The sequence below is a fragment of the Aquarana catesbeiana genome, linkage group LG02, assembly GCF_042186555.1.
Source record: "Aquarana catesbeiana isolate 2022-GZ linkage group LG02, ASM4218655v1, whole genome shotgun sequence".
Classification (NCBI taxonomy): Eukaryota; Metazoa; Chordata; class Amphibia; order Anura; family Ranidae; genus Aquarana; species Aquarana catesbeiana.
The window spans coordinates 110783759-110796674 of record NC_133325.1 but is presented as its reverse complement, the minus strand read 5'-3'; the positions used below and the strand labels follow the sequence as shown (position 1 = coordinate 110796674).

The following is a 12916-nucleotide window of genomic DNA, read 5'->3' as shown; positions in this document are numbered from 1 at the left end:
CAGTTCAAATATTGTGTGTCTTCTTCTTCCATAGATTGCCTTATACATATGGCAGAAAGTTGATGGGCAGGAACTTACATCTGTTCCAGAGTTTTGCACAAAAAATCCTACTTCCCCCAAAGCAGTGGGATGTGCCACTTCATTTATCAATACCCTACCTCTCTGTGTAAGTACAACTTGATTTGTTTGTATTGTTTTTTTTTAAAAGCTACTGGAGAATAAAATAATCTGTGTTATCCTTAGCAATTTATCCAATACTTCCAATTTCCTGGCATGTTCACATTTATTTTCATGTACTGTGGGAGTGTATCCATGTTTTTTGGAATTTGGCCAGATTTCATCTATGATCAAATGGCAGAAACCCAAGAAGACTAATTAGTTAATATGTTTCAAAATGTTTATTTTTTTTATCCTTGGAATGATATTAATGGTTTGAGTTTAATTTATCTGCATGTAAAGTGTTTCCTAAAATATGACTAACTTTCACACTTCATTTCTGCCTATTGGCCACAAATTACTTTGGATTAGTAACTACGGTAATTTTAAAAGAGAAGTATCTGCCTTTTTTTTTTTTAAGAATTAAGAATCTAAGTGTCTCGCTGGCAGGCTGAACCGGGTGCCGGTCCAGACATGTGAGTGGATCACGACTATATTATCGCTATATTGAGACTGGATCGGCTCTGTGATGTCAGCCGACAGCAGGCTTCAGCCCGCTGTCTGCTGAAAATGGGTCACAGGAGTGCAGAGCTAACTGTGCAATCCTGTGACCCACAGAAGTACAGCCAAATGAGCTTTGGCTGTACTTCTCATGTAGGACTTGTAGTGGCCTGGTTTAAATACCATGTATGTTTGTGTGGGTTTACTTCAGGAGCTTTGTTTTCTGTACAAATCCTAAAAACCAAACATAAATTGTGTTTAGTTTGTAGCAGTTATTATAAATTGGGATATAAATCAAGCAGATTGTTAGCTTGTGTATTTAAACAAAAGCAATTTAGCTTATTTTATATCCAAGATTAAAAGCAGAAGTTCATAAGAACCTTTTCAAAAATTATACAAGGTCAGGAAAGAATCTAGTAAAAATATAATTGATCATGCTCTGTGGATAAATACAGGCTTATCTACTGAAACTCAGAGAATGCAATGCTATTTGTTGGAAAAAGATTTTGCTGAGGCGGCACTCTCCTGCATTTTATCCTAGAAATTTAAGTATATACTTTTCTATAAGTATTTAACAATGTGAATTGTTTCGCTTCTGGTAATACTCTTGGAAACACTTGGTGCGTATATATCACATATTCACAAACAAGGTAAACATTCTACTTTTACACTATTGCTTTTAAATGCAGATATAGAATTGTATGCTAAGGTTTTAATGATTATACCAATTTTTTTATTCAGCTCAGCTAATAAACACAGGCCAGGCTCATTTTATCCTGGAAAGGGAGGCCAAAGTCAATGCATGGAGGGCTCTTTTGATGATACAGTGTGTGGATAAGGCCCTCAAGCCCAGTTTGTTATTGGCTATAGATGCAGAAAAAGGGTTTGATTTGCTTGACTGGGGATTCCTCACGACAGCTTTGTCCTATTGTGGTCTTTGACCAAGAATGCTCAGTATGAGTAGTGAACTCTATTGTCAGTTGTCAGTAAAAATGAGGATCAATGGCCTGCTCTTGTCTCCTTTTACTTTGTATAATGGGACAAAACAGAGATGCCCCTTTTCACCGGTATTTATTTAATTGGTACCACTCCTGAACATGGTTACGCACAATTCTGATATGCATGGCATATTTATCAACCATCGGGAGCATAAGCTTTTATTTCTTCTTTTTTTCTAATAATCCAACAGGCATCTACAGGTGCATCTAAAAAAATGTGAATATCATCAAAATGTTAGTTTATTTCAGTAAATCAATTCAAAAAGTGAAACTCATATATTATATACATTCATTACACACAAAGTGATATATTTCAAGCATTTCTTTCTTTAAATTTTGATGATTATGGCTTACAGCTAGTGAAAACCCAAAATATAGTATCTCAGGAAATTAGAACAAAAGTTCAATATTGTAGACTGATGGTGTCACACTTGAATCAGCTAATTAACACAAAACAACTGTAGAGATTTCCAGAGCCTTTAAATTGTCCCTCAGTCTGGTTCAGTAGGTTACACGATCATGGGGAAGACTGCTGACTTGACAGTTGTCCAGAAGACAGTCATTGCCACCCTCCACAAGGAGGGTAAGTCACAAAAGGTCATTGCTAAAGAAGCTGGCTGTTCACAGAGTGCTGTATCCAAGCATAAGTTGAGTGGAAGAAAAAAGTGTTGTAGAAAAAGGTGCACAAGCAACAGGGTTAACCGCAGACATAAGAGGATTGAGAAACAAAGGTCATTCAAAAATTTGGGGGAGATTCACAAGGAGTGGACTACTGCTGGTGTCAGTGCTTCAAGAGCCACCACACACAGACATAATCAGGACGTGGGCTACAACTGCTGCATTCCTTGTGTCAAGCCAGTCTTGAACCAGGGACAACGCCAGAAGCGTCTTACCTGGGCTAAGGAGAAAAAGGACTGGGCTATTGCTCAGTGGTCCAATGTCCTCTTTTTGGATGAAAGTAAATTTTGTGTTTCATTTGGAAATCAAGGTCCCAGAGTCTAAAGGAAGAGTGGAGAGGCACAGAATCCAAGTTGCATGAGGTCCAGTGTAAAGTTTCCACAGTCGGTAATGATTTGGGGAGCCATGTCATCTGCTGGCGTTGGTCCACTGCGTTTTATCAAGTCCATAGTCAACGCAGCCCTCAAGCAAGAAATTCTAGATCACTTCATGCTTCCCTCTGTTGACCAGCTTTATGGAGATGCTGATTTAATTTTCCAGCAGGAGTTGGCACCTGCCCACACTGCCAAAAGTACCAGTACCTAGTTTAAATTATCATGGTATCACTGTGCATGATTGGCTAGCAAACTCGCCTGACCTTAACTCCATAGAGAATCCGTGGGGTATTGTCAAGAGAAAGAGGATAGACAACAGACCCAACAATGCTGATTAGCTGAAGGCCGCTATCAAAGTAACCTGGGCTTCCATAACACCACAGCAGTGCCACAGGCTGATCGCCTCTATGCCGCATTGATGCAGTAATTCATGCAAAAGGAGCCCCAACCAAGTATTGAGTGCATACTTCACTGTACATGGGCATACTTTACTATACCGTACATGGACATCCTTTTCCGCAAGCCAACACTTCTGTATTAAAAACTTTTTTTTTTTTATTGGTTTTGTTCCAATTTTCTGATATATTGAATTTTGTGTTTCTACTAGCTGTAAGCCATAATCATCAAAATTAAAAGAAAGAATATCTTGGAATATATCACTCTACATAATATATGAGTTTTAGTGGTGTCACTAGGGTTGGTGTCACCCCCCTCAATATCATACTGTATGTTATATACACCGGTCTGTATATAATGTACAGTATAGTGTCAAGGTACAGACTGGTCTGTATATAATGTACAGTACAGTGTACAGACTGGTCTGTATATAATGTACAGTATGGTGTCATCAGGATACAGACTGTACATTATATGTACACCATACTGTACATTATATACAGACCAGTCTGTACACTGACACTGTACGTTATATGCACTGGTCTGTATAATGTAAAGTATGGTCTTATCAGGCTACAGACTGTATATAGGGGGGGAAGTTGGTGGAGGGAGAGGGCGAGGGAGGCAAAGATAAAGTGAGGCGAGAAAGGAGGAAGAGTAAGAGGAGGGGAGAAAAAGAGAGAGGTGGAGGGGGTGAGAGAGAGAAAAGAGAGGAAGGGGAGAGAGAGAGAAAGGAAAAGAAAACATAGGGGTGGGGGGAGAGAGAGCAAAAGGGGAGAGAAAGCAGGGGGAGAAAGCTAAAGGAGGGAGAAAAAAAGCAGGGGGAAGGAGGGAGAGAGAGACAAAGAAAAAAAGAGGGACTGAGAAAAAGGGGATAGGCTGTGGGGGACCCAGGGGGGAGAGAGAGAGGAGAAAAAAAGAAAGAGATTGCAGAAAGAGAGAGGGGGAGAAAAAATTGATGGGGTAGAAAGGGGGGCTAAAGAGGGGAGACAGGAGGGTGAAAAGGAGGAAGAGAAGGGGAGCAAGAGGTGGGAGAGTGTGAGGGGAGAGTAAAAGAGAGAAAGGGAAAAGGGAGAGGAGATAAAGGGGGTAGGGGGAGACAGGGAGGTGGGGGGATGGGAAAGAAAGAGAGGGAGAGGAGAGAAGAAAGAGGGAAATGATAGGGATAGGGATGATAGAGGGAGAGAGGGGGGAGAGAAAGGGGGATTAAAGAGGAGAGAGTGGGGGGGTGAGAAGAGGCGAGAGAAAGGAGAGAGAGCTAGAGAAGGGGCAAAGCAAAAGGAGTTGGGGGAGACGAAGGGGGGTGTTCTGTGTGTAAAAGGTTCGCTCACAATTATGCCTTCCCCCCACTCAGACTGGTTCCCCCTTGACTAGCTATAGCAGCCATTGTTTCAGATCTCCCACCCAACCGCTCACAGAACCCCTTTGGGTCCTTTCTTACTGGCATTCTGCCCGACGGACTCCACTTTGCTCAGCGGGAGATCGCTCCGTTAATCCCCGCTGAGCAGGCGGATGACAGGTCTGTCTCGGCTCACTGTACAAAGACGGACCTGTTGGAGCCCTGTTATCATCTATGGAAAGATCAGATGTAAACGGACCGCCTGTCCGTTTTCATCCGATCACATCTGCCAGACGGATGGAAAACAGGGTTTCCACCCATCTGGATTTCACGGACAGGATCAGATTGGATAGCAGCGGGGTGTCAGCTCATGTCACCGCTGACATCCGCTGCCCCATAGGAGTGAATGGAGTGTCCGATCAGGTCCACCTGTCAGTTTTTCGGAGCGCCTGTGTGAAAGGGGACTTTCACAGCACACTGCAAGCATTGCATGCAGGGTGTTGGAGTGTGGGCGGACACAACTGGGAGGCGGAGTGTGGGATTGGACAGGTGGTGGATGGGGCTGAGAACAGCAGTGACAGGACAGGATATTGAAACTTACAGCCCGACTCCCGAGCAGAGTCTCTATCTGCCCATAAAAATTACTGAGGGAGTCGGAGCGAGGCAGAGAAGATACTGCATCGGCCGCCTGCACCTCCGATAAGCCACAGCTCCTACCTACTCTGGGGCCCCAGTGGCAGGCAGCTCACACTTGTGGTATCGCTGGCCTTGGTGTCACCCCTCTGACGGGGGGTCACCCAGGTGTGGTCCACACCTCCATATTGACGCCACTTATGAGTTTCACTTTTTGAATTTTATTCCTGAAATAAAGTAACTTTTTTATGATATTCAAATTTTTGGAGATGTGCCTGTATATCCTTTCTTAAAAGAGCTTGATTCCTATAGTGAACTTTTAGATTTCTGGATCAACTTAACTAAATTTGAAATACCATTTGAGTGGCAGCAAGATAAGCTTAGATATCTGGGTATATATTCAAAATAAATTGTATTCTACTTCTAAATGGTGTAGGCTGGAATGTACTATCCTTGAGGAGTTTCTTCTCCTGGGTGGGAAAAATAAACATTTTAAAAATGAATGTGCTTCCTAGAGTCCTTTTTCTTTATCAGATGTTACCCATAAAAATCCACTTTCTATATTTAAAACATTAACCACTTCAGCCCCGGAAGGATTTACCCACTTCCTGACCAGGCCACTGACAATTGCGCGGCCGTGCGACGTTGTACCCTAACAAAATTAACGTCCTTTTTTTCCCACAAATAGAGCTTTCTTTTGGTGGTATTTGATCACCTCTGCAGTTTTTATTTTTTGCTCTATAAACAAAAAAGACCAACAATTTTGAAAAAAAAGCAATATTTTTTTACTTTTTGCTATAACAAATATCCCCAAAAAATATACAAAAAAAACAAATTTCTTCCTCAGTTTAGACTAATATGTATTCTTCCACATATTTTTGGTAAAAAAATAGCAATAAGTGTATATTGATTGGTTTGCGCGAAAGTTATAGCGTCTACAAAATAGGGGATAGATGTATGGCATTTTTATTACTATTTTTTTTTTTTTACTAGTAATGGCGGTGATCTGCAATTTTTTTTTATCGGGACTGCGACATTGAGGCAGACAGATTGGCCACTTTTGACACTATTTTGGGACTATTGACATTTATACAGCGATCAGAGCTAAAAATAACCACTGATTACTGTATCAGTGCCTTTAAATGTCACTGGCAGGGAAGGGGTTAACACTAGGGGGGAGATCAAAGGGTTAAATGTATTCCCTCAGTGTGTTTCTAACTGTGGGGTGATGGGACTGACTGGGGGAGGAGACCGATAGCTGCTCCTAAGTACTAGGAGCAGACAATCTGTCACTACTCCCCTGACAGAACGGAGATCTGTCTGTTTACATTGACATTTCTCTGTTCTGTCCTTCTCAGGAGCAATCGGGCGCCGGCCACGCGCATTGGCTTCTACGTCACGTGGCGGCGCGCCCCCTCTATACTCCTTAAAGTACCCACCGTACAGATAAGGCGATTCGCGCAGGAGTGCCATGCTGCCACCGTCAAACAGCGCGTGGTCAGCAAGTGGTTAGACACGATTTCTAGAAAAGTCTCTAGAACTCTAAATTCCTAGAATTTCTTAATAAATTTCAATTAATCTATTGAACTATTGATACTGGACATTTGCAGATACATTTTTTTTTAAAAAGGGTTTTTTTTGGAACAATTTTGGACAGCTCCTTATGGAGAGCTGTCTCCTACTGCTTTGCACCTTTTTTTTTGCTTTTAGATCAATGGGACCTCCTCCAGAAGTGACTTAAATAGACGTATAATTCTCTCTTAATGTCCATTACTGGGCACAGACTGTTTCACCCAGATTTCAATGATAGGAATTCTTTTTAAGATGAACACGGTATTCTACGTTGTATTTGCACAATTTCTTTAATGGCCCCTTATTACTATCTGGCAGAGCTAAAGAAAAAAAATCAAGTTTCTCTCCTGGTTACTCATGGAGGTATTGTCAGGTAATACTATTTGTACACTCCCTTCTGCAGTCTATCAGGGACATAGCTGACTTAAACCCAACAGAGGCGCTTTTATTACACCCTGGTCATACCCTCTTTCCCAGATATTTGGGGGCCACCTTGAACTTAGAATCCCCTACTTATTCAGATTTTTGGGATAAATGAGAAAATAAATATGGCACTATGCTATCTGAAGTACAAAAATGTACGATTTTTAGGATACACCCTACCTTTTTCTATTAGTTTGAGTAATTGAACTTTAAAATGACTGCATAATGATATTTATCCTCTTTGTGTCTGGGTTCTGTACGTATGGCTTATTCATCAAAGTGTTGGAGAGATTGATGTAGAAGTGACTAGGGCTACTCATGTGTGATGCTTGCTCACTTCCACATCTAATGTTCTAATGCACCATGTAAAAGTTATCAGAATAGCTCAATTCCTCATTTATTGCATTCTGCTAAGAGACTTTTATCCTCGCTTGTAGCAATGATTTAATGATTCACTGACTCGGTTTTCTTTGTTTAGATGTTTGAGCGTTATAAAGATGTAACTATTTTGCAAAGAGATTTTTTTTTAATGGTCAAATCAGATTCTTCTTTTTTGTTAGTAAATTACGGAATTGAGGTTTCTTTTTTCTTTTCTGTAAGAAAAATATGTAAGAATTCCTTACTACAAACATATGGTTTATGTAGTATAATTGTAACTTTTGGACTAAGATTGGATTGAAGAAATAATGGTTTTTGTGATTATCCTTTGGCTGCGGAAAATTCAATTTTTTTCAATAAATGCATATACCTGCATATACATTAAGTGTGCAGAGAGTACAGAGGTTATGTTAGCTCATTAATAAGCGTATTTAATTCCACTCATAGGTGATATATGAATGTTGCTGCTGCTTCCCCGGGGACTCCACTAGTTGAAGTAAAATATAATGTGCAGATATAGAGGGGTAGGTGGCTCCGCCAAAAACTCAAATGTGCGGTGACCAATGTCAAGGCTTTAGAGCGCTATCACATTTTGAATGACAATTACGTGGTCATGCGACGCTGCTCCCCACAAATAGAGCTTTCTTTTGGTGGCATTTGATGACCTCCGAGGTTTTTATTTTTTAAATAAAAAAAATTATCGAAAATTTTGAAAAAAAAAGTTTTTTCTTTGTTTCTGTTACAAACTTTGTAAATGAGTAAGTTTTTTCTTCACTGATGGGCACTGATAAGGGCTGCACTGACGGGCTGCACTGACAGGCACTGATGAGGCAGTACTGATTGGCACTGATGAGGTGGCACTTATATGCAGCACTGATGGGCACTGATAGGTGGCACTGATATACAGCACTGATGGGTACTCATAGGCGGCACTGATGGGCACTCATAAGTGGCACTCATAGGCGGCACTAATGGGAACTCCTAGGCGGCACTGATAGGTGGCACTAGAGGGCACGTATAGTGCCCACTGGTGGGCACTGATGGGTGAAACTGATAGGCAGCACTGATCAGAGGTGCTGGCAGGCATCACTAATGGGCACAGAGTGCCATCCCTAATGGGCAATGATTGCCATCCCTGGTGGGCTCTAGTGGGCTTACCTGGTGGTTATTGGTGGGCATCCCTGCTGGCCATGGGTGGGCATCCCTGGTGGTCCTCGGAGGGAATACTTGGGGGGGCTGCATTGATAATTAATCAGTGCAGACCCCCCTGTCAGGAGAGCAGCCAATCTTCTCTACTCGCATCTGTCAGTGCGAGTAGAGGAAAAGCCGATATAGGGCTTTTCCTGTTTACACTGTGATCAGCTGTGATTGGATCACGGACGCAACCCTAAGTCCAACAGATGTTCCCAATACCTGTGTATGTACACTGGGTTAGGGGGCCAGACACACCAGATGCAGCAGGCGTTTATATCAGATGACTCAGCAGTTATACTATACACCAGGATTCTGTCAACTGTTGCAGTGGGAAGCTAATTTCACACATAGAGATGGCGAACCTTGGTACCCAAGATGTTTTCGAACTACATTTCCCATGATGCTCATGCACTCTGCAGTGTAGTTTAACTTTGGATAGTAAAACATTTTTTTCTGCCAGTAAATACCTTATACAGCCAACTTCCTGTTTCTTGTCTTGTAAAAAAAAAAGCCTAGGCTTATGACATCATGCACAGCTCTCTCTCTCTCTCTCTCTCTCACTCTCCTGAGAGTTTGCCAGGAAGGGAGTGGGAATGAGTCATACGAGGGCAATTGAGAGCTGCAGAGCTGTAGGTGTGCCTCTGTGTAATTCCAGGAAGTGAACAGGCAGCAGGTTCAGCTGCCCACAGTTAAAATGGTTGCAGCCAGACTCAGTGGAGGGAGATTTCTGCAGCATATTTGGCAAGTACAGAATACAGAAACAGTATATATAGAATAATATGAAAAGTGGTTGGAGGGAAGCTTCGGAATAAAGATGTTTTTATTACAAATTATGTGAGCAGATTGCAGTTCTTCTTTAATTCAGAATAAAAACTCATTAAACTTTAGCTGCACCTTCATTCTGTTATAGTGCTGTGAGGTTACAGTTGTTATTCCGTCTAATCATTAGACTACAGTCATAGACCATGTGTTGCCGTGCCACACAGTCTCTAGGCCTACTCATCTATGAATTTAAAGCCAGGAACAGAATTTTTTTTCTCAATCAATTATTATGTTTAATTGATATGTGTATGTGTTTTAATTCTGTCTTGTCTAAACTACCATCTGTGTTTACCAATAAATTAACATAACCTGCAAATTATAGTCATGGCAAAGTGGTAATTATCTGCTCACTTTACTGCCACTGATTTGCAAACATTACACAAGGCTGTTTAATTACGTATTTGTGTCTGAACTGTTCTGTCTCTGTCCCGTTTTCTTTTGAGTTTGTTATACCCACTGTCATCAACCACTATAAGTCTTTTAAATGTGTTTAGGTAAGTGTAGTTACTATATTGCATCTGCATATTTTAAAGTGTTCCTTTGTACCTTGGTGCTTTGGATAGAGTAGAGTCCTGTCAGGTTTTTATTGCTGTCTATGTCCATGTTCGGCAGATTCACCCTCTCTATTTATTCTGATTACTGTTCTCATTGAAAGTGAAGGTGAAAGAAAATTACAAATTTTGAATGATCATCAGAACAGAAGTAGAGGGGACACTAGTTCCAGGGACCCTGCTGACAACCATGGAGTTCCCTCCCTTTGGAGGGATTTCTTCACACTTCCTGCTGTGGGTATGAGACAGGATGTGAAAGCAAATCTCCCCAATGGGACACAGGTGGCAAACAAAAAACTGATGGGGATTCTAACTCTCCCTTATTTTACATACATTGCTTGTTGAGCTTGCAGTTTATGGATTGAATTACCAGTGAAAAATATGATTTCTAAAGTAGCCATGTTAAGCTACAGAGGTCTCAAACTTATTAGCTATAAAAGCCTCTGCAGTATAACCCTCTAACCCAGGGGTCAGCAACTTTTTTCCACTTAAGGGCCAGATTCAATGTATGTGAATGCACGGAGGGCCGCATTCACCTGCTAATAAATGTAGATAACATTACACAGCCCCCCGCACCTCTGGCGCCCTTTACATTACACAGCCCCTGCACCTCTGGTCCCCTTTACATTACACAGCCCCCACACCTCTGGTCCCCTTTACATTACACAGCCCACTGCACCTCTGGCCTCCTTTTACATTACTCAGCCCCCCGCACCTCAGGTCAGGTTCATATTTCAGACAAGGTTTCTTAGGCCTCTGTTTAGGGTACAACTGTAAAGTCTCAGTCTTGTCACTGTGGTCCCTGCCGCAGCTGCCTGGCTCTTGACAACTTTAACATGCAGTGTGAGCAATGTACACTGTACAGGTGGCCTCTTATCCCTATGCTTAAATCTAACATTCAGATATGGGCAAAGCTTCCGTCGGGAGTCATGTGGTGGATAAGTCTTATCAAAATGGTCTTACTTCCGAAGGTGCTGTATGTTCTCTGGCATTCACCAGTGTATATCACACTACACTGTACAGGTGGGGCAGGGCGTGTTTTAAGGGCAGGTACTGGTTGGTGCCTGTGAGACAATGTCACCTAGCTGCCTGCATCTCTGGAGCTGACAAGGAACTGATGGGAGAGTTTGTGATCATAATAGTAAGTTCCTGGAAAATCCAATGTTAATTTTGATGTAAAATTTCTATTTTGTTTTAGTCATAGGCCATTTTTATTTTAGTAATATTTTAGTCATCTGTATTGTTTTAGTTTTGGTTGTATTGTAGTCGACTAAAATCTGCAGTACATTTTAGTAGACTAAAATATCCTACGTTTTATTTTACTAAAATCTCCAGTACATTTTAGTCGACTAAAATCTAATGGGTTTAGATCAATTGTAATGCATTATTTAAGCATTTCTCTAGAATTTCCAAACTCATTATACTCCTGGAGTAAAAACAGAATCTAGTAAGATGTTATTATTTATGGTATTTAGGTTTGAACAAACTACACAGACACAGATTTAGCCGCTATAGAGCGTCTTTTTAAGTAAAACCACGTTTAAGTGCAAGATAAATAATGCACAGTGAGGAGGGCTCTGAACAGTCTGAGGAGGCCTGTAATGCACAGTGAGTGCTCTGGATGGTCTAAGGTGTCCTGCTATGCACAGTGAGTGCTCTGGTAGGCCTGAGAAGGCCTGCTATGCACAGTGAGTGCTCTGAATGGCGGTCTGAGGAGGCCTGTAATGCACACAGTGCTCTGGATGATGGTCTGAGGAGGACTGCAATGCACACAGTGCTCTGGATGGTGGCATGAGGAGGTCTGTAATGCACACAGTGCTCTGGATGGTGGTCTGAGGAGGTCTGTAATGCACACAGTGCTCTGGGCAGTAGTCTGCGGAAGCCTGTAATGCTGCACACAGTGCTCTGGATGCTTGTAAATGCTGCACAGTTCTGGACGGTCACCTGAGGAGGCCTGTAATGCTGCACAGTGCTCCGGGTGGTCGGTAGGCTTGTAAATGCTGCAGAGTGCTCTGGACGGTCGTCTAAGGGAGGCCTGTAATGCTGCACAGTGCTAAGCACGTCACGCCACTAAGCACACTACCAACGCTATCTTGCTTGCTGGAAAGGGAAACACTCACAGGCTTTACAGGCGGAGCACCGAGGAATGCAGAAGTTCACGTGAGTAAATGTCCCTCCCTCACATTTTCGTTCCATTCTCATTCGTTTAAAAACATTGGAATTGATTTTCATTATAGTTTTAGTAGATTGATGAAAATTTAAAGTAATTTTTGTTTACTTTTAGGCATTGAAAACATGCCACTGATGAAAATTATGACAAAAATATTTTCCTTCAAGTGGATGTAAATAGGGATGGGCCGAACAGACCCCTGTTTGGTTCGCACCAGAACTTTCAAACACCGCGAAAGTTCGGACCCATATAACGAACCCCATTAAAGTCAATGGTACCTGAATGTCAAAAATCAAAAGTGTCCATTTTGAAGGCTTATATGCAAGTGATTGGGCATACAATGGTTATAGGGGTCCGGGTCCTGCCCGGGGGAACATCTATTAATAAAAAAAAAGTTTGTGAAAAACTTAATTTTTAAATGAGCAGTGATTTTTTTTTATTTTGAAAATGAAAGCATAAAAATGAAAAATTCCTTCCAATATAGTGCCTGGGGGGGTCCCCTTAGTCTACCTGTAAAGTGGCAGATCTGTACCATGCCTAGAATCTGCTGCAGCAATAATTTCATTTATAAAGCCAAAAAAAGACATTTTCCCTGCAAGCTGCCTTTATTTTGCTCAGCAACAGCTGGGGAGCCAGTGTGTATGATGAGGCCACAATGTGGATGGTGGCCTGAGCAGACGTGTGAGTGAAAAGGTCCAGCCATCCTGAAACGTATCCTTGGCTTTCTCCCT

General features: G+C 41.8%; 1 protein-coding gene across 2 annotated transcripts in view; it reads left to right on the top strand.

Moving 5' to 3' along the window:
* Window positions 1-12916, top strand: part of B3GLCT (beta 3-glucosyltransferase) — a 1077075-nt gene that overhangs the window by 859185 nt on the left and 204974 nt on the right. For both annotated transcript variants that reach the window (XM_073613355.1, XM_073613354.1), the window contains exon 9: window positions 35-166. In XM_073613355.1, the coding sequence (XP_073469456.1) occupies window positions 35-166 (132 nt within the window). The remainder of the gene's footprint in view (window positions 1-34; window positions 167-12916) is intronic.